Source organism: Miniopterus natalensis, chromosome 10 (genome assembly GCF_054644295.1).
Source record: "Miniopterus natalensis isolate mMinNat1 chromosome 10, mMinNat1.hap1, whole genome shotgun sequence".
Lineage (NCBI taxonomy): Eukaryota > Metazoa > Chordata > Mammalia > Chiroptera > Miniopteridae > Miniopterus > Miniopterus natalensis.
The window spans coordinates 12,100,542-12,128,210 of record NC_142090.1 but is presented as its reverse complement, the minus strand read 5'-3'; the positions used below and the strand labels follow the sequence as shown (position 1 = coordinate 12,128,210).

At 49.5% G+C, this 27,669-nt stretch overlaps 1 protein-coding gene across 2 annotated transcripts; it reads right to left on the bottom strand.

The window, feature by feature from the left end:
* Window positions 1–806: 806 nt before the first annotated feature.
* On the bottom strand, window positions 807–27,118 carry LOC107544528 (solute carrier family 23 member 1-like). 2 transcript variants are annotated; one of them, XM_087821382.1, is made up of 12 exons: window positions 27,016–27,118; window positions 23,592–23,738; window positions 20,865–21,022; window positions 13,199–13,358; window positions 7,730–7,911; window positions 6,745–6,862; window positions 5,588–5,744; window positions 4,339–4,592; window positions 3,431–3,595; window positions 2,923–3,031; window positions 2,551–2,646; window positions 807–1,063 (listed from the first exon to the last, which is right to left on the bottom strand). In XM_087821382.1, the coding sequence occupies exons 1-12, from the start codon at window positions 27,055–27,057 to the stop codon at window positions 807–809; spliced, it is 1,845 nt and encodes a 614-aa protein (XP_087677508.1). In that variant the 5' UTR covers window positions 27,058–27,118. The 2 variants fall into 2 exon arrangements, with proteins under 2 accessions (XP_087677508.1, XP_016077920.2); XM_016222434.2 differs by having other exon boundaries at window positions 23,592–23,735.
* Between the last annotated feature and the right edge of the window lie 551 nt (window positions 27,119–27,669).

Sequence of the window (27,669 nt, the reverse complement as noted above, 5' to 3'; positions counted from 1 at the left end):
AGAGCAGCATGGCTCCGTGTTGGTCTTTCAGGGTTGTTTGGGATAAGGGGCTGGCCTGCAGGGCACGCACCTGCTCCCCGTGTGCTCCTCTTTGGGGGTGGGATGTACCGGTTGCAGCTGAGGCTCAGCCCATAGGCCTTCTAAGAAAAGGTCAGGCAGGACCTGTCTCTGCAGGTGCCAAGATACCAGGTACTTCCAGTGCACTCTGGGTTCAGGCTGTTGTTCTGGTGGGTTCTGGAGAGTTCTGGAGACCACCCACTCATCCTGCATGCTCTGGGAGCCCAGGAACAGTGCTGACCCCAACCACGTGCCACAAGACATTGGCTTAGAAATGAACTACGCCTGCTTCTTCTATTAATAAAGACCCTTGAATGGAGGGGAAGGGCCTGGAGGGGCCAGCAGGGCCACTTGCTTCTTTGGGAAGAGACTTTTTCTTTCAACCAGCAGCCCCATCTGTCCCCTGCCCCAGCCCAGGCCTCTTCCTCCCAAGGCATCAACATACTGCTAAGAACATGTGGACTGAGGGAGTTTCTGTGGGGACATCAGGCTACGCTGGTCTACACTAGAGACAGGAGGGTTGGAGCCCCATGGAAGGATGCAGCTTGAGGCCAGGCTTCAATGACTAAGTGACTAAGCATGCTTGTCATGGTCTTCACCTAATGCGCATTTGGCTGCCACAGTGTATGGGACACAGGAGGTGCTCAGGAGGGTGTGGTCCCCACCCATGCCTGCATGGGGAGATCAGCACATTCTGGGTTGTGGTGGTGGTGGAGAGGACTTGGGGACGTGCATCTGAAGAGATGGCCTCACATCCTGGTCTCTGTGGCACCCTTCAGGTGCCCTCCTGAGGAATCCTGGGAGCAGAGTGTGAGCTGGCTCACTCCTACCTCCCCTTTCCCACCACGTTCTGGTCTGGGCCAGAAGGGGAGGGACTGGAAGCCGGAGGAAGTGCAGAACTTAGTGCCAATCCCACAGGGGAGGCCGTAGATCTCCAAGACCTTCGAAGTCTCCTCTGACTCCTGGATTTCATTCCATGCCAGGAGGCCTCTCTCCTCCAGACTTCCTGAGAGGAGACAGTGAGCAGTCAAGCCTGGGCCCAGATAGAGTGGACGAAGGAGTGCTGGAGGGAGCTTCTGGATCCCCCTGCGGGCACTCATGAGGGCTCCTACCTGCAAACAGAGCTGCCAAGCCCATCTCAGGAATCACTCGGCTCAGCCCAGATCCTCAGGCAATCCCTGAGCTCCCCCTGTGGGGCTGACACTGTGCAGAGCTCTGGGGTAAGACCCTTTATGAACCACCACCCTTTCGTTAGGGGCCGGCCTTTCCGCATGTTAACGTCTCTGGAATGCAGACACATTTTACACTTGGAGGGGAAAACAAATGTGGAAAATACCCAAAGCAGGTGCTAGCGCAGAGGTCCTTGTAAGAGGCTGCGGGAGGGTCAAGAAGGGAGCGTGGAAAGCCATCCGGGATGGCAGCTCTGTGTTCTCCACCTTCCACACCCTCAGCCCCCAGAGGCTCCATTTGCTCATCAATGCACTTATTACCCTGTATTGCAATGCTCTGCTTTCTCGACTCTCTCCCTCATTAGCCTGGGGGTTCCTGGAAGGCAGGGGGCATGTCTTTCTGCTCTTTGTATTTTCAGTACAGGCCTCCCTCAAAGACACTGCGCACTCAGTTCCAGACGACCGGAACAAGGCGAGTATCGTAATAAAGTGAGTCGTAATCTTTGTGCTGGCGGAGTTTCTTAAAAACACACAGTATCTGTGAAGCACAGTAAAGTGAATGGCAATAAAACAGGGTATGCCTGTACATAGCACCTGGAACACAAGTGCTCAAGGAGTTTTTAATTGAAAATTGAGTGAATGAATGAATGAATGAATGAATGAATGAATGAATACCTGTATTCTCTCCCTCACCAACTAGACTTCAGCCTCTAAGAGAGCCGGGGCTGTGTCTTTTTCTTTTTGCTTATGGTATATTTTTCACCTAAGGCTCTGTTATGGGCTGAATTCTGCCCCCCAAAAAGCCGTATGTTGAAGCTCTTATCCCTGTACCTTGTGATGTGACTGTATTTGGAGATAGGAGCTTTAAGGAGATGACTAAATTAAAGAGGATGGCTTTAGGGTGGGCCCTAATCTAATATGACAGGTGTCTTTATAAGAAGAGGAGACTAGGACACATAGAGAGACACCTGGGATGCACACCCACAGAGGAAAGGGCAAGTGAGGACACAGCCAGAAGGCAGCTGTCTGCAAGCCTAGGAGAGAGGCCCCAGGAGAAACCAACCCTGCCAACACCTTGATCTCGGATTTCTGGACTCCAGGCTGTGAGAAAATACATTTTAGTTGTTTAAGCCCCCAGACTGTGGTATTTTGTGATGACAGCCCTAGAAAGCTAATATAGACCCATACGCCCCACCCAGACCCAAGGCCCAGGCAGACTGTGGCCAGCCTGCCCTGGCAATCAGTGCTGGAGAAACAAGGTGAGTGGTCCACATGCTGACCGTCTACCAAAACTGCCAGCTTACAGAGTGAAGGTGAGCCCTACCTGGGATGGTGTTATCCAGTAGAAAGCCCAAAAATCCACCGACAAACATGCCTGTGGTCAGCAGCACCTGGATGACCTGGTCCAGTTGCAGAATCCCTAGAATGGAGATAAAAGTGACAAGGAAGCCCTGGCCAGGTAGCTCAGTTGGTTAGAGCATCATCCTAATATGCCAAGGTTGTGGGTTCGATCCCTGGCCAGGGCACATAGAAGAATCAACCAATGAATGCATAAATACATGGAACAATAAATCTCTCTCTCTCTCTCAAAATCAATCAAATTTTTTTTTTTTAAACTAACAAGGAATTCCCAGGGATCAGGGGCCCCACTGGCTCTGTCCCTGGAGTGGTCATGGTCCAGAGGATGCAGAATCACCTGTCTGGAGCCTCCCGGGGTTCTTGTTCACCCAGTTGGGAATGGCGAGCCCACAGTAGATGGAGAAGCCAAAGACAAAGAGGTTCCTGGACGAGTTCATGTCCACGTACTGTGGGAGAGAGCCCCCCCCCCCCAGCAGCCCAGAGACATCAGCACCTTTGCTGCACACCCATCTAACATCCCTCCAAATGCCCCCCCCCCTCCCACCACCGCCAGGGGTTTGGGAGGAAGCTAAACTCAGAGCAACGCATCCTCAGCAGACAAGCCGGCCCCGATTCCTACTTGACCTTGTGAACTGAGTGGTTTAGATAATCCAATTCAAACTGCTACAATTTCTGGTTTTGGGTGCTTCTAGCTATTTCTTTCTTCCACTGGGGGCCCAATGTGGTTCCTGGGACCAAGGATCCCTTCTCCTCCCCTTCCCCAGCCCTGTTCCATTCATCTCAAACCCCATGGGCTCCTCCCAAGACATGAAATGCTGCTGCTTTCCCAAGGGCACCTGGCTCACCTGCAGACTGGAGATCCCCACGGCAGTGATGACCCCGAACATCACAAGGAACATGCCTCCGATCACGGGGGTTGGGATGGTGGCAAACGCAGCCCCGATCTTCCCAAATATGCCCATCAGGAGCAGCACAAAGCCTGCCGTGACAATCACAATCCTGCTCCCCACCTGAGGCATTCGGGGGATCGAAACGAAGAGCTCAGCCAGCCAGGGCACCTCAAACAACACTCAGGAGGACTCACAGAAGCAGCCCCGCCTAACCCCAAAGTGACCCCCCTCTGCTTCCACGTGACTTCTACGATTGCCAGGATAGACTTTCTGCCTGTGGAATGGCCAGAACCAAGAAGGGCAAGTACGGTAAGCGAAATGATAGCCCCTTGAAGATGTCATGTCCTAATCCCCAAACCTGCGAAAATGTTACCTTGCATGGCAAAAGGAACTTTCCAGATGTGATGAAGTTGAGGGTTTTGAGACTGAAGAGTCTCCTAAGTTATCCAGGTAGGCCTGATCTAATTACATGAATCCTTATAAGCAGAGGACCTTTCCTGGCTGTGCTTGGAGGATATGTGACTATGGGAGAGAGGCGGAGAAATGGGACATTGCTGGCTTGGACAAAGAAGGATGGGAACCATAGCCAAGGAATTGAGTGGCCTCCAGATGATGGAAAAGGCAAGGAAATGGACTCTCCTCTGGAGCCTCCAGAAAGGAATACAGCCCTGCCAATACCTTTATTCAGCCCCATGAGACCCATATCAGACTTCTGACCTCCAGATCGGTAAAATAATAAATTTGGGTTGTTTGAAGTCACTAAGTTTGTGCTCATTTGTTACAGCAGAAATAGGTGACTAATACATTCAGTGGCAGATTTAGGTACCCCACCTGCCCCCAGGAGCCACCATCAGCAGGCTTACCTTGGTGATACCCAGTGCCCCAACATTCTCGCTGTAGGAGGTGGTGCCATTCCCTGTCCCCCAGGCACCTGCCAGCAGACAGCCAAGGCCCTCAATGCCAATGCCACGGTTGATGGCATGCTTCGGAGGGGGTGGGGCCCCCACCAGCCGGGCACAGGCATAATAATCGCCTACTGATTCCACCATTGAGGAGATCACCCCGGCGATGATCCCAAAGACCCCAGCCAGGCTGATGGTGGGGAAGCCCCACTGTCCTGAAAATGCAATGCAGAAGGAATATTAATCCAGAAGATAACAGGCTGCTGAACCCCAAATAATGTCTTTGCCAGAGGAGTCTCTGGAAAGCTTTAGAGACCAGGCAGCATGCCTTCAACCCCACAACTGTCCAGAAACTTTGGCTCAGACTCCTGCCCTACTATTCCTCCCTTGCGGTGGGTCAGATGTCCTGACCTTGAGGTCACTGTGCACAAAAAGGGCCAGCAACAGAGTGTCTTCCAGAAAGGCCTGGAAGCCTTTGGAAGATGAGACTCTTACTCAGGGAGACCCCAGCTCCACAGTCCGCAGGTCAGGGCAGCCCTCCCTGGAACCTGGTTATTTATACACCCTGAGCCAAGAATTGAGGGGAAAGGACACCAGAAGTGGCCTAAGGGATGGCCTTGAACTTGTCTCCTCAGAAATGTTCTCATTCAGTCCCGGGCCTCCCTTGTGTGGGATTTACCGAATCCAGGAGGAGACCCAAAGGCCTGGCTAGGAGGTGGGGACCTCTCTGCCCTCTCCCCACTCCCAGGTTCACGGGCTCTGGGCAACAAGGAGGGGGGATGAGAGATGTAGGCCAGCTCAGAGGTTCGTCTGAGAGTGGGAGCCTCTTGTCTAGCAGTAAAATATGAGTTGTTTGAATCCATTAAATTTGTGTTAATTTGTCACAGAAGAAATAGGAGACTAATATTGAGTGACAGATTTAGGTACCCACCTGCCCCCAGGAGCGACCATCAGCAGCCTTACCCTGGTGATACCCAGTGCCCGGACATTCTTGCCATAGGAAGGGGTACCATTCTCTGTCCCCATGGGATTCTTAGGACAACCCAGGGGTCTCCTTCTCTTAGGGGTCGGATATGGTGCCTGTCCCTCATTGTCAGATGGAGGAAAGCCTTCCTCCAGCCGTATTCAACTCTGAATCCCGTGCCCTGGGCCCCACGGGCAGTCCTGGGAAACGTGTCCCAGGCCAGAATGGTCCCCATCTTCTCATTACCTGGGTAAGGGAAGCGAAACCAAGGGGCCTGGCTCAGGACTTTCCCTTTGGTGTCAGTGCGGGCTAGGTACCCATAGGCTGTGGGGGCCGAGGGGAGCGTGTCGGTCTCTGTGAGCACGAAGCACAGCAACCATGAGATGCAGAGGGCCAGCAGCACCTGCAGGGGAAGCCACCCTTCAGCACTGGGCCTGCCCTGCCCACCAGGGCCAACCCCTCCCAGAGGGGCCCTTCCAGGGACAACAGGAATCTGGTGTGTTGTAGGTAATTAGCACATTAAAGGAACATAGAATTTAAATGATGGGGAGTCCTTGTGTCAAATAGAGGCAGGCTGTCTAGTAGAATGGGCACTTATTACACAGTCTGTCTCCCTTTCTACTGTTTGCCGGTCGCATGGTCTTGGGTCAAATTCTCAGCCTCAGTTTCCTCATCTGTGCAATGGAATCACAGTCACTGCTCTGTAGAGCCTGAAGCAGGAGTTCTTACAGCTGGGTCCTCAGATATTTGATTTTTCATCTCTGGTGGCTGAACCCCAGAAAACTGTATTTTTGGCCATGTTGCCAAGTAATTCGCATGGCCACTGAAGTTCAGAGCCCTGGCCCACGTGGTGCTGAAGATAATGAGATCATTATATGGAAGTATCTTCCTACAGTGGGAAATGGAGCTCACAGGCAAGTAGCCCTGAAAACGTGTGTCCGGCAGCTACACATTCAGCAGAGAAGGCTCTGAAAAGGGAGGGACCACCGTCATCACGGGGCACCTGAATTACCCATGAGCCACTGAGAAAGAACCTGAGCTGAGAATCTTGGCCCTTAGTTCTACATGATCAGCCGTGAGCCTGGCTGTCTCCCCAGTGTCTCGCTACGAGGATGGCCCGGGAAAATGAGAAGGCTGTCCCACGCTGGGGCCCAGAGCAGCGACCTTGGGCAGGAGTCTCTGCTCCTGGGAGAGAAGCACTGAAGGAAGACCTGGGGTGGCATTGCCCCAACGGCCAGGGAGTGTTCCCACAGACCACAGGTGAGTCAAGGAAGGTCACGGAGGGGAGGCCACTGCAGACGGGGGAGCCTTCGATTTGGGGGCCATCCGGGAGTGCAAGACGCTGCCCCTCACTCTCGAGGTGAGTGAACTAAGAATGGCAGAGGGGAGGGAGCGCTTCTTACGGGGAAGACCTGAAACAGGTAGAACTCAGAGGTGTGACACTTCTTTCGTCCGTAAATGGGCACAGGCACTGCGATGTTTTTCAGGTATTGAGAAAACAGCACGATGAGAAAGATGGTCCTGAAACAGAAACATGCCACACCCATCCTGGCAAGCCGGGCCGTCCTGAGCGAGCGTCCAGGGTGCTGAGCCACCACGGGGGCAGCGGCCACCCCAGGAGGGTCCCATCTAGCCCTGCTCTGTGGTGCAGACGGCGTCCTGAGGTTCCCCTTCAGAAGCTGCTGGTGGCTGAAGAGGAACAGTGTGTGTGTGGGGGGGCACTAGCATCCCTTGAGGGTGGCAGCTGAACAGATCCAGCGGTTGGAGCCAGTGAGGCCAGGGTCTGAGATCATCTTCTCTCCCAAGTTATTCTGTAGGTCTTTGTGGTCAGACCACAATGAGCAGAGTGAAAGATAATGCCCAGTGTCATCCTCAAGTCGCTTCAAAGCTCTGTATAAATGCTAGAGGCCTTTTTTCCCCAGGAAGCCTTCCCGATGCCCCCATCTGGCTATCACCACCCCTCCCCTGAACGTGCACGACATTCTAACTCTCATCCCTATCTCCCGGTGTCACAGTCCTCTCTCTCCGACACTGCGATATGAGGCCATGTCTTTGTACCCTTCCCAGGTGCCAGAGGTCTACAAGCATTTGCTCAATGAAAACCTGTAGTCTGGGGACTAATCGAATCCACTTACCGTGAGCCCTCCGCTAAGGACTCTTCTGCACTGCCTGTGGTTACCCCATCGTCTGCGTGGACTGGTGACACAATTCATAGCAGCAATAATAAATTACAAGTAGCGATTTCACTGCTTTTCAAGGCATCATAATGTTCTTGAAAGTATTTGTAAACCAGAGAGTCGGGCAATATCCAGGACTCTTAGTATTCTTACTGGGTGATCTTCCACCAAAGGGAACCCAGGTGGCTCTCCCTCCCCGGAGAGGACTTACATGGCAGAGATCCCCCAGTGGACCCCAGCGTCATTGCCCGCAGAATCGAAGAGAGGCAGGGCCACCAGGGAGATGGTCGGAGCAATGGTCAAGGGGCCAATGAAGCGCATGAGGTAGCCTATGAGTCCCGAGAAGCCCACGAGCATCTGGAAACAGGAGGCGACCATGATGACGCCCTGCAACTGAAAACAGGGCAGGTCAGGCATCTCGAAGCTCTGCCCAGGCCAGGCCACCTCTAAATCTAGTCACCCCTGGGTGCTACCTTCAGAGGCAGGGCAGGGGCAAAGCTGGACCCCCAAAGGAACCAAGGGAGGGAGAACTCTGGTCTCACTCCTCTCTCTAGTTCTCGACTAACTGTTGGACATTTTCACTTAATATGAACCCTCTCGGGAAGTAGCCCTCACAAGTGTTCATTGATCACAGTGATGATGATGATAACTCAGTGCTAACATCACTCAGTAAGGTGCCAAACATCTTTTTGGCTTTATTTTTTTCTGATTTCCTATTTTTTTATTGCAGGACTTGGCAACTTTCTCCCATAAAGGACCAGATAGCGAAGATTTTCGTCTTTGCAGGCCGCATGTGCTCTGTCGAAACTCTTCCAGGCAGCGTGCGAACGAACGAGCCCAGCTGTGTTCCAGTAAAACCTCACTCACAGGCTCTGAAGTCTGAATTTCACATAACTTGGACATGTCATGAAATAGCATTCTTCATTTTTTTTCCAGTCTCTTAAATTATTAAGCCATTTTTAGCTTGTGAGCGATACAAAAAAACAGGCAACAAGCCAGATTTGGCTGGTGCCCTGTAGTTTGTCAACCGCTGGTCCATTGGACTGATTAGGTTCCCTTCATTGCTCCTTTTTCAATGGACTAGTCTGGGTGTTCTACGTCCTATTTTACCCCTGATAACTTTCCTTGCTTTAAGCAGGCTCTTTCTGCAAGTAATCTAGTGACTCTGGCTTTCTTTTCATTAGTGTGAGCACGGTGTATCTTTCTCCACCCGTTTACATTTAGTCTCTATGTGTCTTTAGAGTTAAAGTGGGTTTTTTATAGACAGCATAGAGTTGGGTCTTGTTTTTTGATCCACTTGGACAATCTCTTTTTTGTTGCTGTTGTTAATTCTCTCCTGAGGATATTTTTTGCATTGAGTGAGAGAGAAAGAGAGAGAGAAGCAACGATGTGGGAGAAACACATCGCACCCCAAATACCCCAACCAGGGCCAGGAATGAGCCTGCCACCCAGGTATGTGCCCTTGACTGGGAATCGAACACTCCACCCTTGGGTGTGCAGGCTGACGCTCTGACCACTGAGCACACCAGCCAGGGCACAATCTCTGTCTTTTCATTGGTACATTTCCAGCATTGACGTTCAAAGCGGTCATCGACGTGGTTGAGTTAATGCCTGCCATCCTCATTACTGTTTCCTAATTGTTGCCTTTGTTCTTTGTTTCTATTTCGTCTTCCACTCTTTTCCTGCCTTTTGTGCTTTTAACTGAACATTTTATGTGATTCCATTTTATCTCCTATCTTAGCAATTTCTCTTCTTTTTAAACTTTTTTTTTTTTTAGTGGTTGCCCTAGAATGTGCAATATACGTTTACAGCGAATCCAAGTTCAGGTTCAAATAACATTATAGCACTTCACGGGTAGCGTGAGTGCTTCATCATAACACAAGGCTCCTAACTTGTCCCACCTGTCATTGCTGTCACTCGTTTTCACTTAGCAGCATAAGTATATAAATAGAAACTACCAGGCCCCGGGAAAGTGAAGATAAAATGGCTCTGATTTTAAAAACTGAACTTGTCATCTCTTCCCACAGTTTTCTACTTTTTCTCTTACCGCCATTTCCTTAAAAATAGACCCGCTGTTCAGTTTCACCTCTCCGTTACTTCTCATATCCCAGTAAGTAATGACATTCCTATTGGTCCTCTATTTGCGTCACTTTTATTGGTGGCTGGTATTGTGCCGTGCAGGTGACCTGCTGGCCACCAGCAGTTTCAAGGTACGAGTTGTGTGTGGACAAATGTAACTCAGTGAAACACGGAGAAGCTACGTTAAATTCCAATAGGCTGGCTCAGCGAGTAAATTCAATCAATCAATTAGTAAAATGAGGTTGAAACGTGTAAGAACATTCTCTGGTTTACAGCACTGATGAAAGACATTGGACCAGCAGATGGAGCTAAAGCACCAAAGATAGGACTCTGGGTTTGGGCTAGTTGTGTTGCACATAGGAGGCGATGTGGGGGAAATTAGAGTCTGGTCTTAGTACTGGGCCAGAGGAAGCCCTACCCCGGGCCCTGTGTTTTAGAGCAGGGATTGGCAAACTTTTTCTGTAAAAGGCAGGATAGTCGATGCTTCAGGTTTTGTGGGTCATATGCGATTTCTATTACTTTTTTTTTTTTAAATCCTCACCAGAGGATGTTTTTTATTGATTTGAGAGAGAGAGAGAGAGAGAAACATTGATCGGTTGCCTTCCCCACTCACCCTGATTGGGAATCAAACCGGCAACCCCTCGGTGCATGGGATGCCTCTCAACCAATTGAGCCACACTGGCCAGGGAAACCTGTTCTTTTTTTAAACAACCTTTTAAAATGTGAAAACCATTCTTAGTTTGTGGGCAGTCAGATAAAAAACAAAAACCAGACCACAGGCTGGATCCGGCACAAGAGCCATAGTTTGCTGACTCCTGCTTGTGTCACAAACACAAAAATAAACAGTAAACGTATTCAAGAAAATATGGGCGTCTCTGTCACTTGGGATCCCGTGCTCAGTGCGGGGACAGCATGACCCATATCCCTAAACATCTTCTCTCGCTACTAATACTGTTCAAGCCCCAGGGAATTATTTCCCCTAACTCTTGCCCAGTGTCCTCAAGACACAAGGTACCTGCCTCTGAGTGTGGCAAAGGTTTGTGCTGCCGAGATGGAGGCAGACACCTCATTAGAACACAGGAAGGATCTGAGCAGCGGACGTGATGAGGAAGGAGAAGAGACTAATTTGCCAGAGCTTTCTTCTTGGATAATAGGGAGGCAAGAGGTTTTTGCAAAAGGAATTCTTGGCCTCAGTAGCTCTGAATGAAAAGGGCAATCCTGCCCTTGGCATCTAGCAGAGCAGGGGGAGGAAAATTCGCATTAACCAAAGCCAAGTATAGGGTCCCTGGGAACAGCAAAAACAAACAACAACAAAAACAATCAGGAGCCTCACACCCCTCCTGTGTCCTGTGCTTCATTCCCTTGATGAGATAGTAACACTAGGCTTCACCGAAGAACATCTTGATTTGGAAAAGGTAACGCAACACAGGCCGTTCCGAGATTGGCCAAGGAACCGGGTAAAAACCCAGGGCCTGCCAGCCTGGCAAGTGCAAATCTTAGGAAGATCTTGGTCTGGAAGGACTTGGAACTGTTCTTTAAAGATTAAAAGGCCCATGAACCCCAGGTCCACCCTGAGATAAGAGGCAAGCACAGGGACTTGGTGAGACGGTTGAAGCTCGTCGCATCCCAGTGATCGGCGCAGGCACGTGCGAAAAGCTGGTTTTCAAAGGGAAGAACAGCAGAAGGTTCTGGCTGAAATTCACAAGTTACAGCCCAGACCGAGCCACCGTGTCCTTCCAGGCACGGTGCTCCCTGGGGGCCAGGGGTGTCGGCGGTGGAGGGGAGCAAGGCAGCGAACATCTGGAGGCCGAGCTCTCTTCCTCTGAACCCCAGCGGTCGGACCTGCTCAAATCTCGGCATTTCGCTGGGCCCAACCTGCACTGGGACGGTGTGGAATACGGCAGTCACCTGTCCCCTAGCCGCCACCCTGGTCCCAAGGCCACGTCTCTCCACTGGACGGGTGAGAGGGTTGTCAGTGTTCTGCCCCCGCCAGCTGCATATTTGAATCCTTTTTCCACGATGGACCACGTCCCAGCTGCGGTCCTACTGTCCCAGTCACTGGGGCCTTGGACAAGTTTTACTGTGCTCGAGGGGACACATCGTAGGAAGCTGCCAAGGCCGGCCTCTTGGCGCTCCCGGCTTTCGCCTCTGCTGGGCTTTGCTATCTCAGCCGTGACCACAGGGCCTTTGCAGAGCTGCTGCCAGGCTGCGGGAGCCCTGACCTTTTCGACTTACTACCTTGAGAACTGATTGTACACCCCTTGGCCTCTGCTGTGTCATGCCATTCATCTCACAGCAAGGAGGAAACAGCAGACAAGTCCGCCGGCGAGATAACCCTCTTCTCCTAATCACCTGGCTAGTTTTAGAATTTAATCCGTACGGAAAAGTTTTCAGAGGAATTGTATCCAAGAAACTGTCAGGCCGAGTTCCATGTTCTTGCGCGCGAGTGAGGTTGTCTTCCAGCTTCTCACAAGGCTCACGGTGTCACTGAATGTTAGACAGGAGCTTTCGCATTTTAATTTACCAAACTCTTAAAGGGAATTCAGCTTGGTTGCTCTCGATACCTGATCAAACTTCTGTTTTTTCCCTGGGACTGATGGAGAGAGAGAACCGCTCCCGATTCATAAGTAAAGACTGCAGAAGCCCCGGCCAGGCTTAATGTTTGAAAACTTCCCTCTTTGTTCAGTTGGTACCGGGCACTGTTGGTTATGCGTCTGGGAAACTTCAGAGCTTCCTTAAAGCCACCAGTTCCTTTCCCCGATGATACAACTGAATTAAGCAAGGGCCAGGTTTCACAGCAGAGAAGCACATGGGCACTACTGTCCAAAGTGGGCAGGCTGAGCAGACAATACCCACCAGCAGAAGGGTACTGAGCCGGACCTGGTCCTGCACGTTGGTTTTCCCCTTAATCTGAGCCTACTATGGACGCAGTCAATATGGAGCTTGTGCATCCGTGAAAAACTTATAGCAGAATGTCTGGAAAACTCTAAGTGCTTAGTAACTATGATCTTCTACTATCATCACCACTATCATCACCACTATCATCACCATCATCATCACCATCGTCATCACCATCGTCATCACCACTGTGATGCGTCTCTCTCCTCTTTGCAGTCCTAGCACTTAGCACAACGCTTGGCCTCAACAATGACATTTGAGGACTTAATATAAAACTAGAGCACTACCCTCTGCGCTCTCTGCCTCCCGGGACTGGCGTGGAAAATGCTTGTGCTCTTGCTGCTTGAGATACGTGAGCGTTTCCAAGTCAACCTGATTCCCGTCTTCATCTTTCCCACCCTGACAGCCCGAATCTTTCTCTCGTTCATCACCATGCTTGCTTTTCTCCACTGCACTTATAACTCCCTGGAATTCCCCTCTTTTATGGACTTTGTAGAATTATTTTTGTCTCCCCCTCCCACCCTGTCCTGCGCATTCACACACGAGGACTTTAGGCCCTTGTCTGTCTTATCTACAGCAGGATCTTGATGCCCAGGATCTTGCCTCGTGGTGAATTGAACATATGAACCAACACAGGAGCTCCCACTGAGGACCCCTCCACTCCACACACCAACCCGCCCACCCCACCCTCGTGTCCCATTACCTCTCGGATCCTCTTCTGCCACTCCTCGGTGAATTCAGGGGAGCTGGTGTTCACCTGGCTGGCATTGAGTGTCCACTCGGGACACTTCCAGGCGGGAAGGGAGAGCATGGCCAGGGAGGGTGCCAGAAAACTAAACGTCCCTCCCTGGAGAATGGGTAGCCTGGAGGAGGGGAAGAATGCAGTTACCCACACAATTCTTTAGCACTGGTCTGTCACTGCCTCCAACTAGGGGTCTTTTAATCCCAAGTCCTAGCTACGTTTAGAGGCAACACATGACACCTGCTGTTCTCAGTATACAGGGGGCTCCTGCCAAGCCTCCACTCAGACCCACGAACCCTGCCAAACACTGGACAAGTAGGAGAGGTGGGGAGGGGAGAGACAAGCAGACCTAACCCCCATCTCGGAGATGCAAGCCCAGGAGCAGAGAGTCAGGCTCTGGGAAATAATTTGGAGACAGCACAGTGCTCAGCAAACACGCTTAAGTGGGTGCCATTGCCCACCCCTGTTCCAGCGGATCTTCCCCAGACCCCAGGACCAAAGCACAGCTCACACAGTGACGTTCTCCCACCAACAAGAGATGCACAGCCTAAAATCTGGGTTCCCAGATTCCCCTGAGTCTTCAAAAACGAACCTTGATCCCACACCTCTACCTTCAGGCTCCTTTTTATCACATGGATAGAACGGGTTTGAGGTGAATAATCAGGGCGTGCCCCCCACCCAGACCCCTCTCCCTCCTGGTGGGCGTGCCACTCTGGCTTCTGAGAGAACTTCTAGCAGCACCCCTCGACTTGTCTTCCCTTCGAGGTGCACACAGCCTGGTAAGTCCACCTCCAACAATGCTCTCTCACTAGAAGGTCACAGGCTATCAAGGCGAACCCAGTCTGCCCACCCTGGACAGCTGAATTTGGGGGTGCGGAGTGGAACAGGAGCCCAAGTATTTGATTGCATCTGGCACTGTGGCACCACCTGCTCAGATGTGCTTTCTCAACAAGGCTGGAACTCAGGATTTCATGAACACATCGCAAAGAATCCTTCTGGAATATGACTGGACACATTTTATGAAGTGAAAATGTGAAGTCTGTGAAAGGGTCTCGCCGTCTAAGCGGCCTGGCTGAGCGTTAGCATCAGCGATGCCTGGTTCAGACGAGGTGGCGTGTTGTCTAGGGGTGCGCCCGGGGGGGAATGCATAAGCTCCGGGTGGTCCCAACGTGCCGCCAGGGCTGGGGACGACTGATCTGGATTCACAAACCTAGACCCACAGGGCTCCAGAGGAGAGCGGGGTACGTTGCACACAGGCAGGCACCTGCGGGTGGTGGTCGGGGTATGCGTGAATAGCTTTTTAATATGCCAGCTATGAATCCAAGCATTTGACGGGACAGGGAAACATGCGGTACTCATGTCACTGCCAAATCCTTTCTGAGCTTCTCAAACAAACAAATCTCTGCATGTGGGTTTAACCGAAGAGGACATAACAGCAGCGCTTGTGTTTTAGTTTCCCGCTGCAATTTCAGAGGCACATTTCATTCATCCGAGAAATACTTACTGAGGGCCTGCGAGGCGGCGGGCATTAGGTGCCATGGTATTGGGGACACCGCGGTGAGTGGGGCTACACTCCCAGTTATATTCCAGTGACCCCTTTCCCCGTGAGCCCTGGTACTGACAAGCTAACCAGGGACAGGGCCTTCCTCTGGGGGGGCTGGGAACGCCTCACACGCCGCTTACAAACACCGCAGGGCATCCGGCGCCTCCGCCTGGCCGTTTCTCATTCCTGGGTTCCGTGGCATTTTTCACTTCCCCCCTCCCAGTGCTGAGCCTGGTCCCACAGAGGACCCGCCAACCTTGGGTTTTATCATTTTAAGGGTTTTTTTTTTTTTAAGTTTCATGGGCTTGTAATGAAATTCTAATAAATGTTAATTTGCATTTCATTAAGCCATGAAATCTGTGGACTCATTCGTGGGATTTTACGCCTGTTTTTGCTTCTCTATAAACTGTCCACTGCTCACCATATAGAATTTGGACACTGTCAGGATATAACAATTCCTGTGATTGTGAGGTTTCTTTTCATTTTCAAAACATGTTTTCTGTTATCGTGTGAAGAAATTTGTCCCCAATTCAGACATTATTTTAGGTAGTATTTCAAAATTTTCAAGGAGTTGAGCACTTTTCTAATTCTGTTTATGTTCTAGTCTTTTAAGATGATTTCGTGGATTTAGAATAATGCGATTAATGGCCTTTCTGCCTTTGTGTAATTGCTAAACACCTTTTATGTTGAAGATGAAATTTTCCCACTCATTTGTTTCAGTGTATTGTCATGTCCTACCTTTAGGTTCACACAACATATCAATAAGGTCCTTTGTTATTGTAAACTCAGACCTTCCAATTCTACCTGCCATCCTTTCCTCCCCACCTCCACCCTTTTGTTAGGCATTCCCGCTTCTTTCTCATCACTTCCTGTCAGAACCCGATGACAGATAGATGATAGATGATAGATAGATAGATGATAGATAGATAGATGATAGATAGATAGATAGATAGATAGATAGATAGATAGATAGATGATTGATAGATAGATGATTGATAGATAGATGATAGATAGATAGATAGATAGATGATAGATAGATAGATAGATGATAGATAGATAGAAGATAGATAGATGATAGATAGAAGATAGATTGATAGATGATAGATAGATGATAGATGATAGATAGATAGATAGATAGATAGATAGATAGATAGATAGATAGATAGAGATAGATGATAGATAGATAGATAGAAGATAGATAGATGATAGATAGATAGATAGATAGATAGATGATAGAAGATAGATAGATAGATAGATAGATAGATAGATAGATAGATAGATAGATAGATAGATAGATAGATAGATAATAGATAGATAGACAGATAGAAGATAGATAGATGATAGGTAGGTAGGTAGGTAGGTAGGTAGGTAGATAGATAGATAGATAGATAGATAGATAGATAGATAGATAGATAGATAGATAGGGCTACATACATTTCTTGCATTCTGCTAGCTTTTCTTCTGTTTTTAAATCCTCACCTGAGGATATGTTTTTTCATTTATTCGAGAGAGAGAGGAAGGGGGAGTGGGGGAGAAAGAGAAACAGTGATGTGAGAGAGAAACACCTACTAGTTGCCTCCTGCATGCACCCCGATGGGGGATCGAATCCGCAACCCAAGGTCGCTCCCTGACCGGGTACCACCCCCGGTGCACAGGATGGCGCTCAACCAGCGGAGCCACCCGGCCAGGGCTCTGCTAGTTTTCCTTTCACGCCCTTCCCTGGTCCGTGTGGGATATGTACACTCAGTACCATTACCGGGTTGCCACTGTTCTAGGTATTTCTTACCTCCTATGGCGACCCTTAAAATTTCGTAATTAATTTCATTTGCTACCCTGACGGCAACCCCTGCTTCTGAAATTGGCCCGTGAGTATGATTCACTACTGTTCCACGTGCGCCTTCCCCCTTAACGTCCCTCTTGCACACTGTGGGCCGATGCGTTAACCACGCAGCATCTCAGAGCTGGAAGAGCCCCTTGGGACGCACCCTGCCTGGCCTTGTCATTTTACAGACAGGGACGCTGGGCCCAAGGCTGCAGGCTGGTCTTATCAGCTGCGTGACCTAGGCCTGTTGCCCAGCTTCGGCAAACCTCAGCGTCCTCTTTGATAAAATAAAGATAAGAGTAATCTCCCCCAACAGTAGCTATGAAGATTAAATGCTTAGCCCAATGTCCAGAGCGGAGCAGAGCTCAGTAAATAGCAGTGATTTCCACTCTTATCCCCTTGGAAATGTGTGGGCACTTCCCGAGAAGGCAGGGCACATCTAGGACATTTTAAAAAATGTTTCCTCTAAGTAACAGATATTATATTGCCTGGGGGAATGGGGTGAGGGGAGGCGGTGGAGGGTGCAGGGGATAAATGCCAAATAACAGTTTAAAAGGCCCTCACGATGGCATCTGTTATTTATTTACTTATTTTTATTGAATTTATTGGGGGGGTGGTGGTGACACTGCTTACCAAGGTTATACAGGTTTTCGGCGTACAATTCTATAATACATAATTTGTATATTGTAGTGTGTGTTCACCACCCCAAGTCAAGTCTCTGTCCATCACCATTTATCCCCTGTACCCTCCACCTAGATAATTACTGGTTAATGCTGTGAGAAATACCAACTGGCTAGGAGTTAGGGGTTCAAACAACTTACACCCTAATTAAATGTGCAAAGAGGGAAATAAAATTAGGAAACAAATGTCATTAAATTAAGATGAGGAGTTGGAGATAAACTTGAGTTTGGTTCCGCTAATGAGTTTGTGCCTAAGACACCGTAGATTGCAAAGCTAACGGACAGCTTACGAATCAAAGGCCAAGTAGATTCTGATTGCTGGCTAGGGGCTAACCAGTATTTAATAATGTGCTTTTCTAGATACTGCTGATGTCACGGTAAGATATCAGAAGGTCTTAGTGATTAGAACCACACGGAATAATCCAAAGGGAATGACAGCCCGACTGGTGTGGCTCAGAGGTTGAGCATCAACTTAGGATCCAGGAGATCGCGGTTCGATTCCCGGTCAGGACACATGCCGGGGTTGCGGGCTCGGTCCCCAGCAGGAGGCGTGCAGGAGGCAGCCGATCAGTGACTCTCTCATCACTGATGTTTCTCTCTCTCTCTCCCTCTCCCTTCCTCTCTCTGAAATCAATAAAGATTTTATTTTTTTTTTAAAAAGGGGAATGACAGTACTCAGTGCTGCCCTCGATATAGGAGCTAACGAGCGCAGGGCCCGGTGCGGGCCGGCAGCTGTCATCCTCGGCAGCGTGCACGGCTGCCTCCGGGGACGAGCTAGGACCTTGGCTGCATCCCCCCACGTCCTTCCTCACTTAGGGGCTCACTACTGAAACTCAGGTAAGGGCGCACACATCGCCATTCATTTCAAAACAAGACATTAAGTTTGAAAGGGAAAAACTGGAAGAAATCAAATATTGACTCTATGTAATTCTGGGCCTTAACGCCATCTCTGGAATGATTCAGGATTTTTACCCGGTTACTTCCTTCTCTGGATTGGCTTCAGGTGACGGGGCTCCCTTTCCATTTTCCTGGGCATACCTCAGGGGTAGAGCAGGCATCCGGCTGTCCTGTGCCTGCCTGCAGACAGCTTTCCCAGCGCCAGCCCTGCCCTCCCTTCGCTCTGCCACTGTCCTTGGCCCCTGCCCACCGTCAGGGCTCTGCAGCCACCTCGCTCTGGCCTTGTCGACAGCCAAGTCACCAGGTGCGCCAGTGGAGCTCTGGCTGGAGCAGGTACAGCGGTGGCTTTTGGGGTGGAGGAGTGGCCTGGCAGCCAGTCACGTAAGAGGAGGGAGGCAGGGTTGGAATGTCCCAAAGAGGGGTCTGGCGCCTCTGCCTCCTCAGAGTTAAGCTGGGTGGTTACCTACAGAGAAAGTGTGTGGTGGGCTGTCCCACCATTTAGCAGGACCTCACCTTGGGGTAGAGGGCTCAGTAAAAAGATGAACAAAGTGCATTTGTCCACTAGTGAAGTACAGTTGACCCTTGAACAATGTGACGGTTAAGGGTGCTGACCCCCAGGAGTTGAAAATCCACATATAACTTTTGACTCCCCCAAAATGTAACTACACCCGTTGTTCCTCAAGTATCCATGGAGGACTGGTTCCAGGACCCCTGCAGATACCAATATCTGTGGGTGCTCAGGTGCCCTATATAAATGGTGTAGGTCAATGCACACAGTCGGCCCTCTGCTCCCACAGGCTCCCAACCACAGACTGAAAACAGCACAGTCAGCCTCTCCTGGAAACAACCGGCCAACCTCGGTCAGGTCAGTCTACACCGGCATAGCTTGATCCAGATCACTGATAACGAATAAATGGATATTAACTTTTCTCACCAAGTCATTTTCTCTTAAGACAGGCCAGGCAGAAGCACACTGTAGAGATTTTCCCATTTTTCTGAGCAGAACCAGGGCTGAGCGCAGGCCCGGCACAGACCAGGCCAAAAGCAGGCTTATAGCGAAGGGCCCCTCGCTTGCATGGACGGCTCCTTCTGAAGTCCAAAGAGGGTCCAATGCATTCACTAGCTATATATATCTTTGCAAAATTAGCAAAAGTAAAAGGTTTCAGCCAAACTGGCTACCACTTCTGTCTCTTTCCGCCGCCACCTCCCTACCTCCCTAACTCTACACCTCGCATCGGGTGGCACCTGGAAGGCCATGAGCACTTTTAGGATCTGGCTAAGGGGAAGCTGAGTCAGGATAAATGTATTTTGAATGTAGTGGGGCATACTCCTGTGGTTTGAGACCACTAAACTCGGTATCTTGGTGTAGCCAGGGTGCCAGCCGGCCGTGGGTAGTGACATGAAGGTGCAGGACCGGAGCTTGCATGACACCTAAAGGTGTCCTACAGCACCTGGCACCTGGCACATGTGATTGGGGGATGCGAAATGGCTTGAAACGTGCGAAGCCAGAAGCAAATCTGTGGAAAATTTGTCAACCATCAGATGGGCAAAATTGCCAGAGAAGGTGTGGTTCTCATTGAGGTGCAGGCACAGTGGACTAGATGCTATATCAATGCTAAGCAAGACGGACACGGCCACCAGGTCTGACTAGGAAAGGCCCGGCACCCACAGGGAGGCACTTCCCGGGAAGATGGTAGAAAAAGGAATTACAGTCGCTACACCAATGGATCATCTCAATGTCACTGTAAGGGAGCTGGTGGCATGTCATCATTTGCCTTATCAGACAGGTGCCAGACCACAGACCTGGTTCAGCGAATATCTATAGTATTTACTAGGAAAATACTTCGTCTTCCCTGCTTTATCAGGAAAACTTCCTGAATGGGAGTGGCCATATGTGTCGCTCTGGTAGGTCCAGGACTGGGCATATGGCTTAAGATGTGCCAGTCAGAGCAGCTCTTCCTTGGAATTTTACAATGTGAGGCCTCCAGAGCAGTACTTGCTTGTTTAGGGGGTAAGAGCAGGAAGCCTGTCTGTGAGAACAGGCCCTGGCAGGGGGGACAGAAAGACAGCCCTGGCCTCAGGCTAGGCAAGGGGAGCCCCCTGCACCTAGCCGGATGCTCCAGAGGGCCCTGCTCTGGGTCCTCTGGGGAGGTATCTGCAGGGCCAAGGGGGTATGCTCACCTCAATCTACAGGCTCCTCCTCTTTGAGTCCCAAGAATTCTCTGCCCAAATGGCCCTGAGTCTCTTCCAGATCCTGCTTGGGCCTCTTTCCCAGGACTGTCCTGAAGCACACAGAGCACAACACAGGTGCCCACCCTCTAGGTCTGAAGTGTGGCCAACAGGTAGCTGTTTGGGGCATCTGGGTTGTGGGGGGCAGGGGTGTGTGGATGGAACTTAGATGTGCAGGTTGGGGTGTCCGCACTCACACATGCAAGACCATTTGTGATCCAGAGCAAAGCTCAAGGTGGGAAGAGAGGGAAGAATGCCACAGGCTGGGGGCTGCCTTCCTCCCTTGCTGTCAGAATCCAAAGTAGCACTTTAAGGAGTCAGAGAATTCTAAATTCCAGCCCTGTGCTCCCTCTATCATCCTCCACCAGCTTCCTAACCACCTTTCCGGCTACAATCCACACTTGCTGACACCCTGGCAGGTAAAAGTCAGAATCCATGGGGAGAAGTTGTACCTACCTGACTCCAAGAAACACTTGCAGGAGAGTGCAGATGCCAGAGACGAAGAACATGGTGCTGATGAGGTAGCTCTGGGTGAGGGGGTCGTGCTGCAGACACAGGTCCTTGGCCAGGATGAGCGGCACTGCCACGAGTCCCCCCAGGGCCGTGAGGAAGTGCTGTGGGTGGAGCAGAGAGAGTAGATGGGCACTGCATGCTAAGGATGCCCGCTCCACCTTCAGTATCACTTCTAGGCCAGAGGCAAGAGCTCCACCTCTGGTCTCAGAGGAGCCTGGCCATGAGGGACAGGCAGAGATCTGGGCAAGCAGTGGGAACTAAGAAGGCCTGGCAGCAAGAAGCAGGAAACTAGCCAGAGGCTCTAGAGTTGAAGGCAGAGCCCTAGTGTGAGAAACTGATACCCTGGGTAAGAAACTAAGGCAGGAGCACAGCAGAGGAGGTCATAAGAGGGACCAAGGAGGGGGCTTTAAGATGAGAACATGGTGAGAGGCTCATTATTAAAACAAGGCACAAGGTAAGGGCAAGACCGCAGACCAGGAAGACCTGAACACACTCTCCAGAAGAGATCATATATGGAGTCACACAACAGCCATAGCAAATTTAAGAAAATCGAGATCATACCTCAAAGGAACTAGAAAAAGAACAAACTAAGCCCAAAGTTAGCAGAGGAAGGAAATAACAAAAATTGGAGCAAACTAGATTAAAGAGATCAGAAGAGCAATAGAAAAGATTAGTGAAACTAAGAGCTATATTTTTTAAAAGGACAGACAAACCCTTAGCTAGACTAAGAAAAAAAAAAAACCACACAAAGAAATAAAATCAAGAAACAAAAGAGGAGCCATTACAATGGATACAACAGACACAAAGTACTGTAAGACACAAATCAGATAAATTCCTAGAAACATACAAATTACCAAGACTCAGTCATGAAGAAACAGAGAAACTGAACAGACCACTAACAAGTGAGAAGTTTGAATCAGTAATCAGAAACCTTCCAACAGGGCATAGGTGGGGAGAGATTAACCAAAGAATTTATATGCATATATGCATAACCCATGGACACAGACAATAGTGTAGTAAAGGCCCAGGGTGAGGGGTGGGTGTGGGGTAGAAGGGGTCAATGGGGAAAAAAGGGGACATATGTAATACTTCCAACAATAAAGATAAATTTATATATATAGAAAAACCTTCCGACCAATAAAAGCTCAGGGCCAGATGGTTTCACTGGTGAATTCTACCAAACATTGAAAGAAAAATTAACACCAAATCTTCTCAAACTCTTCCAAAAAATTGAAGAAGGGGGAACAATCCCAAACTTATTTTATGAGGCCCACATATAATCTAATAGCAAAGCCAGATAAAGACACTACAAGAAAAGAAAACCATAGGCCAACATCCTTGATGAATATACACGTAAAAATTCTCAACAAAATACTAGCAAATGGAATTGAACAGTACATTAAAAGGATCCTACATCATGACCAAGTGGACTTTATCCCTGGGATGCAAGAATGGTTCAACATATACAAATCAATACATATGATATACTACATTAATAAAATAAAGGCTAAAAATCATATGACCATCTCAATAGATGCAGTAAAAGCATTTTACAAAATTCAACATCCTTTCATGATAAAATATTTAAATTAACCATTTTATCGGCTCATAATATTTTTAAAAAGGTATAACATTTGCTCTTCTTATTTCATAGAAAAGCACAAAGAAGCAAACAAAAATGTGTATCCCATCCCCAATATTCCACATGGAGAAGTTTGTAAAATTAAAAGAAACGTATCTATGAGATTAGAAAATCCATGCTATAAAAAGTTACAAAATAAGAAGTGAAAGTTGAAAGCTACCCTCCTTTCCCTAGTTCCTCTTACCAAGGTTAAATACGTTTATTAGTTTCTTGTGAATCCTTCAAAACATACAAAATTACTACATACACTTATTTCTACCATCCTCTTGTTGTTTGTTTTTAACACAAAAAAATCACACATAAACTGTTATTTACTTTGCTTTTTCCACTTAATGTATCTTGGAGAACATTTTCTAACTTCAAGGTACATATATATTTCTCTTTTTATCAGCTGCATGAAAACATCACTTGCTAGGTTGTGTCACAAATTATTTAACAGGTTCCCTAGAGTTTTGTTTATGTGTTTGTTGTGTGATTTTGATTTTACTATTATTATCAATAATGCTATAGGAACATCTCTGTACTTATCTCAACAAGTCTAATCAGCATAACCTCAGAGAAATTCTTAAGCAGCGGGGACTGGGTTAAAGGGTAAATGTGTATTACATGTTGATAGAAATCACCAAATTGTCATCTAGAAAGGTTGTACCAAATAACATTCAAACAAAAGTGTTTGCAAGTGCCTGTTTCCCAAAATTTCCCAGGCATTGGTTATCAAACTTTTTAGTTGTTGCCAATCAAATAAATTAAAATCAGTATGTTTACAAAAAAAAACAATGTCCCAGTCGATGTCTTTAGTGTAACCTATCAGCCCAACATGAGAGAGAATCCTCCCTAGTTCCTTCCTCCAACCCCAAATTCCTGGAGAGAGACCAAAGAAGCCTTGAGTTCCCCTGGAAGTCAACTATATGGAAGACAAGAATATGCACAACTGAAGTGTGGGTCTTGACTAATTTGTCCTGGGTGTGTATTGATGAGGCTTTTGAGGCAGATGCTCTTTGAACCCAGTGCTTGCTGGGTGACATTACCTGGACCCCCATGATGATGCAGAGATACCATGGTGGAATGTCCAGGATGTGATAGGCCAGAGGGCTGCTGCTGGGACTCCCGGGGTGGCCAGCCTTCTTCCTGCCTCGGCCATCATCGTGGAAGGTGAGCACACCATCTCCTCTCTGCTCGGAACAAGAGAACGACACATCTCATTTCAAGAGGAATCCTGGTTTCAACCGTACAGATGGATGGCCTTCCAGAGGCAAAAGGCAATGAGACAGGGGTAGCTGTTGGCCAGCTTGGGATTTCTAGGTGCGAACTCAAAAGACCAATGGTTTTCTGTATTATGTCTCTGCAGCAGGACCTCCATGTGAAGCCTGGGGCCATGCAAGAGGAGTGGATGCCATGCCAAAGCCCTGGCAGAGAAGCAGCTTTGTGCAGGAGGGGATGGGGGTCAACTCTAAGGTCAGAAAATGGGCAGGCTCTCCTCCCAGCCAGTCAGGAAAACGGATGCTGGCCCCAGAATGGTGTAGCTGCCCCCAGGCCCTGTGTGGACATCTGTCAAAGCCCTCATCACAGCATGTTCATTATAATGAATGGTTTCCTCATCGCTCTCTTCTGCTGGGCTGTGAGTTCCTAGAATGCACTGAGTGTGCCTGTGGCCTCCCGTGGGTGCCTGTGAATGAGCTCACAGGGCTGCAGTGGGTATAGCCATGTGTGTCCACCAGCGAGCTCACCTCACACCCTCTCCCAGGACCTCTGGGGATTCTCAAGATGGTAATGGAGAAGGAAACATGTGGGGAACTGTTGGTTTGGGACCTTCCTGTCTTTTTTCCTATTAACAGCCAATGACTCAAAGGCTGTTCTCAGCATGATGACCTCTGAATATGCAGCCTCGATATCAACTTGGACCATCTGAGGGTTATGGAAACCACTTCCTCATCTGCGTTAAAACAACGTCTGGGGAACTGACCTTGCAAAAGTTTCCAAATAAGAAAAAATTTTGGAACATGGAGCTGGGGGAAAAATATATTGTCCTTGAGAACGGCTGGTTCTTCAAGAGTGTGTGACTCTCTGAAGCCTGTCAGCCATGACCGGAAAGCACAGAGCCTGATCAAAAGATGACTGTTGTTGTAAACTACCTCACATCGCGTATGCAAAGAGATGGGGCAAACAAACAACAACGAAGGCAGACACATAGCATGTCTGAAGGTTCCTGTGTGTCAGAGAGGGCTCCTTAGCACACTAAAGACCTACACAGAAACAAGTGACATCCCAGAGACATTTGAGAGCAGGGCTTCTCAGATGGAGGTGGAAGATGCCCCATGTGAGAGTCTATCCCAATATAGGGAGCACCTTTATCCCTGGAGAGCCCCCTGCAGGGAGAAGGCTGTGCCTGTGACTCACACAGCCCCAGGAGAAAGCTCCGGAGCCCCTTTTCCGAGGAAGAGCGAATTCTTAATGAAGCACCCCCTGCTGGTGAGCATTGGTATGAGACAAGGGGCCACACCTCTTCTGGTTTGGAACTGAGTTGGGCTGTAATTTCACCAAAAGAAGCATTCTGGTGAGCCTTGCCATTCTGTGGTGCTTTACAGTTTACAAAGAACTTCCAGTGCATCCTCTCATTTGATTCTCACCATCACCTTATCACCCACCCCTGATTTACAGAGGAGGAGACTGAGGCTCAGTGAGGCTTGTCGAAGGTGCCATTGCAAATGGGAGAATGGCACCCTCCTCTTTTGACATCAAGGGCCGTGGCCTGCAGGTTTGTCCCTTGTGCATACAGGGACAGCCCTCCAGCTTCCTGGAGCAGACAAGCACAGCAGGAGGAGACTGGTACAGGGACAGCAGCAGAGGGAAGGGGGTGACCTGGGGGGCAGATGGACCCCTTTCTCTCTGAAGTACTCCATCAGCACACACAACCTTCCATCCCACTCTTCACCCTCTAGGTTCATTTCCTAACATTCCCGGTCACCTGGCTCTAGCCAATGAGATTGGCCAGGCCTCTCCATGTGGCCTCCAGTATCCTGCCTCAGTGCCTTTGCTCACCCTGTGCTCCCCACTTGTGCCCCTGCACCCGAGGGCTCAGTGTCTCCTACCCATCACCTCTCACGATGCCCGGCCCCTGTATGAGTTTCCTGCCTCACACTCCGTGCACATTTTCTCTCCTTGTTATGTAATTAATCACTTTCTCCCTTATATTAGAAATATTCTGTGTAGCCCGCTTTCCCCTGGCAAGGCCATAAGCTTTCAGGGTTGGGAAGCTATCTTACCCATGTTTATATCCCTAGAAGTTTCTAGTAAAGCAACGTGAAAACCAAAAGCCTCCCAGAACAGTGACTTCTTTCATCCGGGTGCTGAAAATGAAGAGAAAACAGACCACTGAAAGGAGATGGATACGTGCCCAGGCCCTTCCGCTTGCCAACTGGCCTCAGGTAAGCCCCAAATGTAGGAAACATCACAGCCCTCAGAAAAGGGAGTCTTCGACTTAATTCCCAAGATTTGTTTTGGTTTTGGTTTTGTTTTTTTGGCTTCCATGAAGTAGTGGCAGAGATTATCCTGAGGAAAAGAGAGGAGAGTTCTCTCAGGTGCCCCCCATGATTTTCCAGAAGAGGGGACCAGGGCCCCTATACTAAAGGTTGACCAGCAGTGAGCAGGCTCTGGCAGACTGACCCCAGGGGACAGCTCTGAGAGCTCAGCCCAGGCTCACACCTTGGCACCTGTCCCACACACACCTTGGCTGGGCCTCATTGGGGCTGCAGCCCGGGCCTGGTGTGGAGAGAGGGGCTCTTCCTGCCTGTGGTGGGGGTGGCAAGACTCTCAGTTCCCCCTGGTCTTTACAGGTGGCCAAAATAGGTTGGAGAGGTGGTAGGGCCAGGCCTTAAGGACTAGCTAGAGAGGCCCCCAGCTGGGTTACCCTGGCTTTACTTCTCTGGGCCTCAGGTTCCCCATCTGTAAAATGGTAACAGGAGAGCCTGCTCTGTGGGCTTCGAAGGAAGGAAATAAAGTACATAAGGTGCCTGGGGCATTTGGGTTGCTCAGTAAGTATCGGCTCCCCTCTCTCTTTCCTTTCACCTTGCTTCAGAAAGGGCTACTGATAAAAGGAACCGTCACCCCGAGAAACCTGGAAAACAAACATTTAGGTTCAGCAGAGCCTGACCTGTGAGAAGACAGGCCAAGTAAAGGTAAAGGCAAAGCAGAGAATTTCTCCTCTCCCTCCTGCCTTTGTGATTCATTCACAGGGGTCAGCCCTTCAGGGAGGACTCTTCACCCCTGGTGATGGTGAGGTCTGAGCACAGGGGGCAGCCTCGTGTAAAAATCTCAGATCTTTAGGTCATAAGCCATTGTCCTTAGCACTAATGACGAATCGGGCACTAGGGCTCCGTGCCAGGCCCCCTCCAGGCTTCTTCCTTCCGAGCTGCCCACTCACGTCTTACCCCTCCCTCTCTTTCCAGAACTCACCAAGGGGTCAGGATGCTCAGGGCCCGCGACGGCAGAGCTCATGGCAAATCCGAGTCTTCTCCTTTGGGCGTCCTCTCAGGATAAAAAAAAAAGAAGTTTCTCTAGTGGAGAAAGATTAACTTCTTGATGCCTCTGAAATAATAAGGAAAAGAGAAAGTCAAGGATCCTGGCTGGCTCTGGGGAGGGTGGGGCCTTCAAGCCCCGCCTGCTATTGGACAATGGACCCCCCCACCCACCCAGTCGGCTTCCTCTCTGGTCACTGCAGGGGACCAAGGTGCATTCTGTTGCAGCAAATATTTAATAATGTGACAAGTTCGAGCCATTGCAAAGAAGTTAATGATCCCCCATGGCACAAGGAAACATGGTCTTGGGGTGTGGCGGAAGCCAGGTTCCACCAGGGGACAGGAGGTGAGGGGGGTGAGGGTGAGGCTCTGGGCTGAAGCTAGAGACTTTGCAGTTGTCTAAAGCTGATTCCCGAGGACTGGATGAGCCGGATTGAAAGCTTTGCCAAAACCACCCTATGGGCCTGGCCCCTGAGCTGCCTTAATGAGGTAATTTATGAGGAAAATAGGATTACTGTTGACCTGGGAGCAGCAGCCAAAGCTCATGGGTGCGGCAAAGGCTCAAGTGAGAGCCTGAGAGAAAAATGCATTT

Bases quoted from the DNA above. Each gene is read 5' to 3' on its own strand.
- LOC107544528 (XM_087821382.1), bottom strand. From the start codon at position 27,057: ATGAGCTCTGCCGTCGCGGGCCCTGAGCATCCTGACCCCTTG. The intron at 4,593-5,587 runs GTAATGAGAAGA...TTGCATTTTCAG, and splicing joins GTTTCGCTTCCCTTACCCAG to GACAGTGGGGCTTCCCCACC. The intron at 1,064-2,550 runs GTAGGGCTCACC...GTCTCCTCTCAG, and splicing joins ACTGGATAACACCATCCCAG to GAAGTCTGGAGGAGAGAGGC.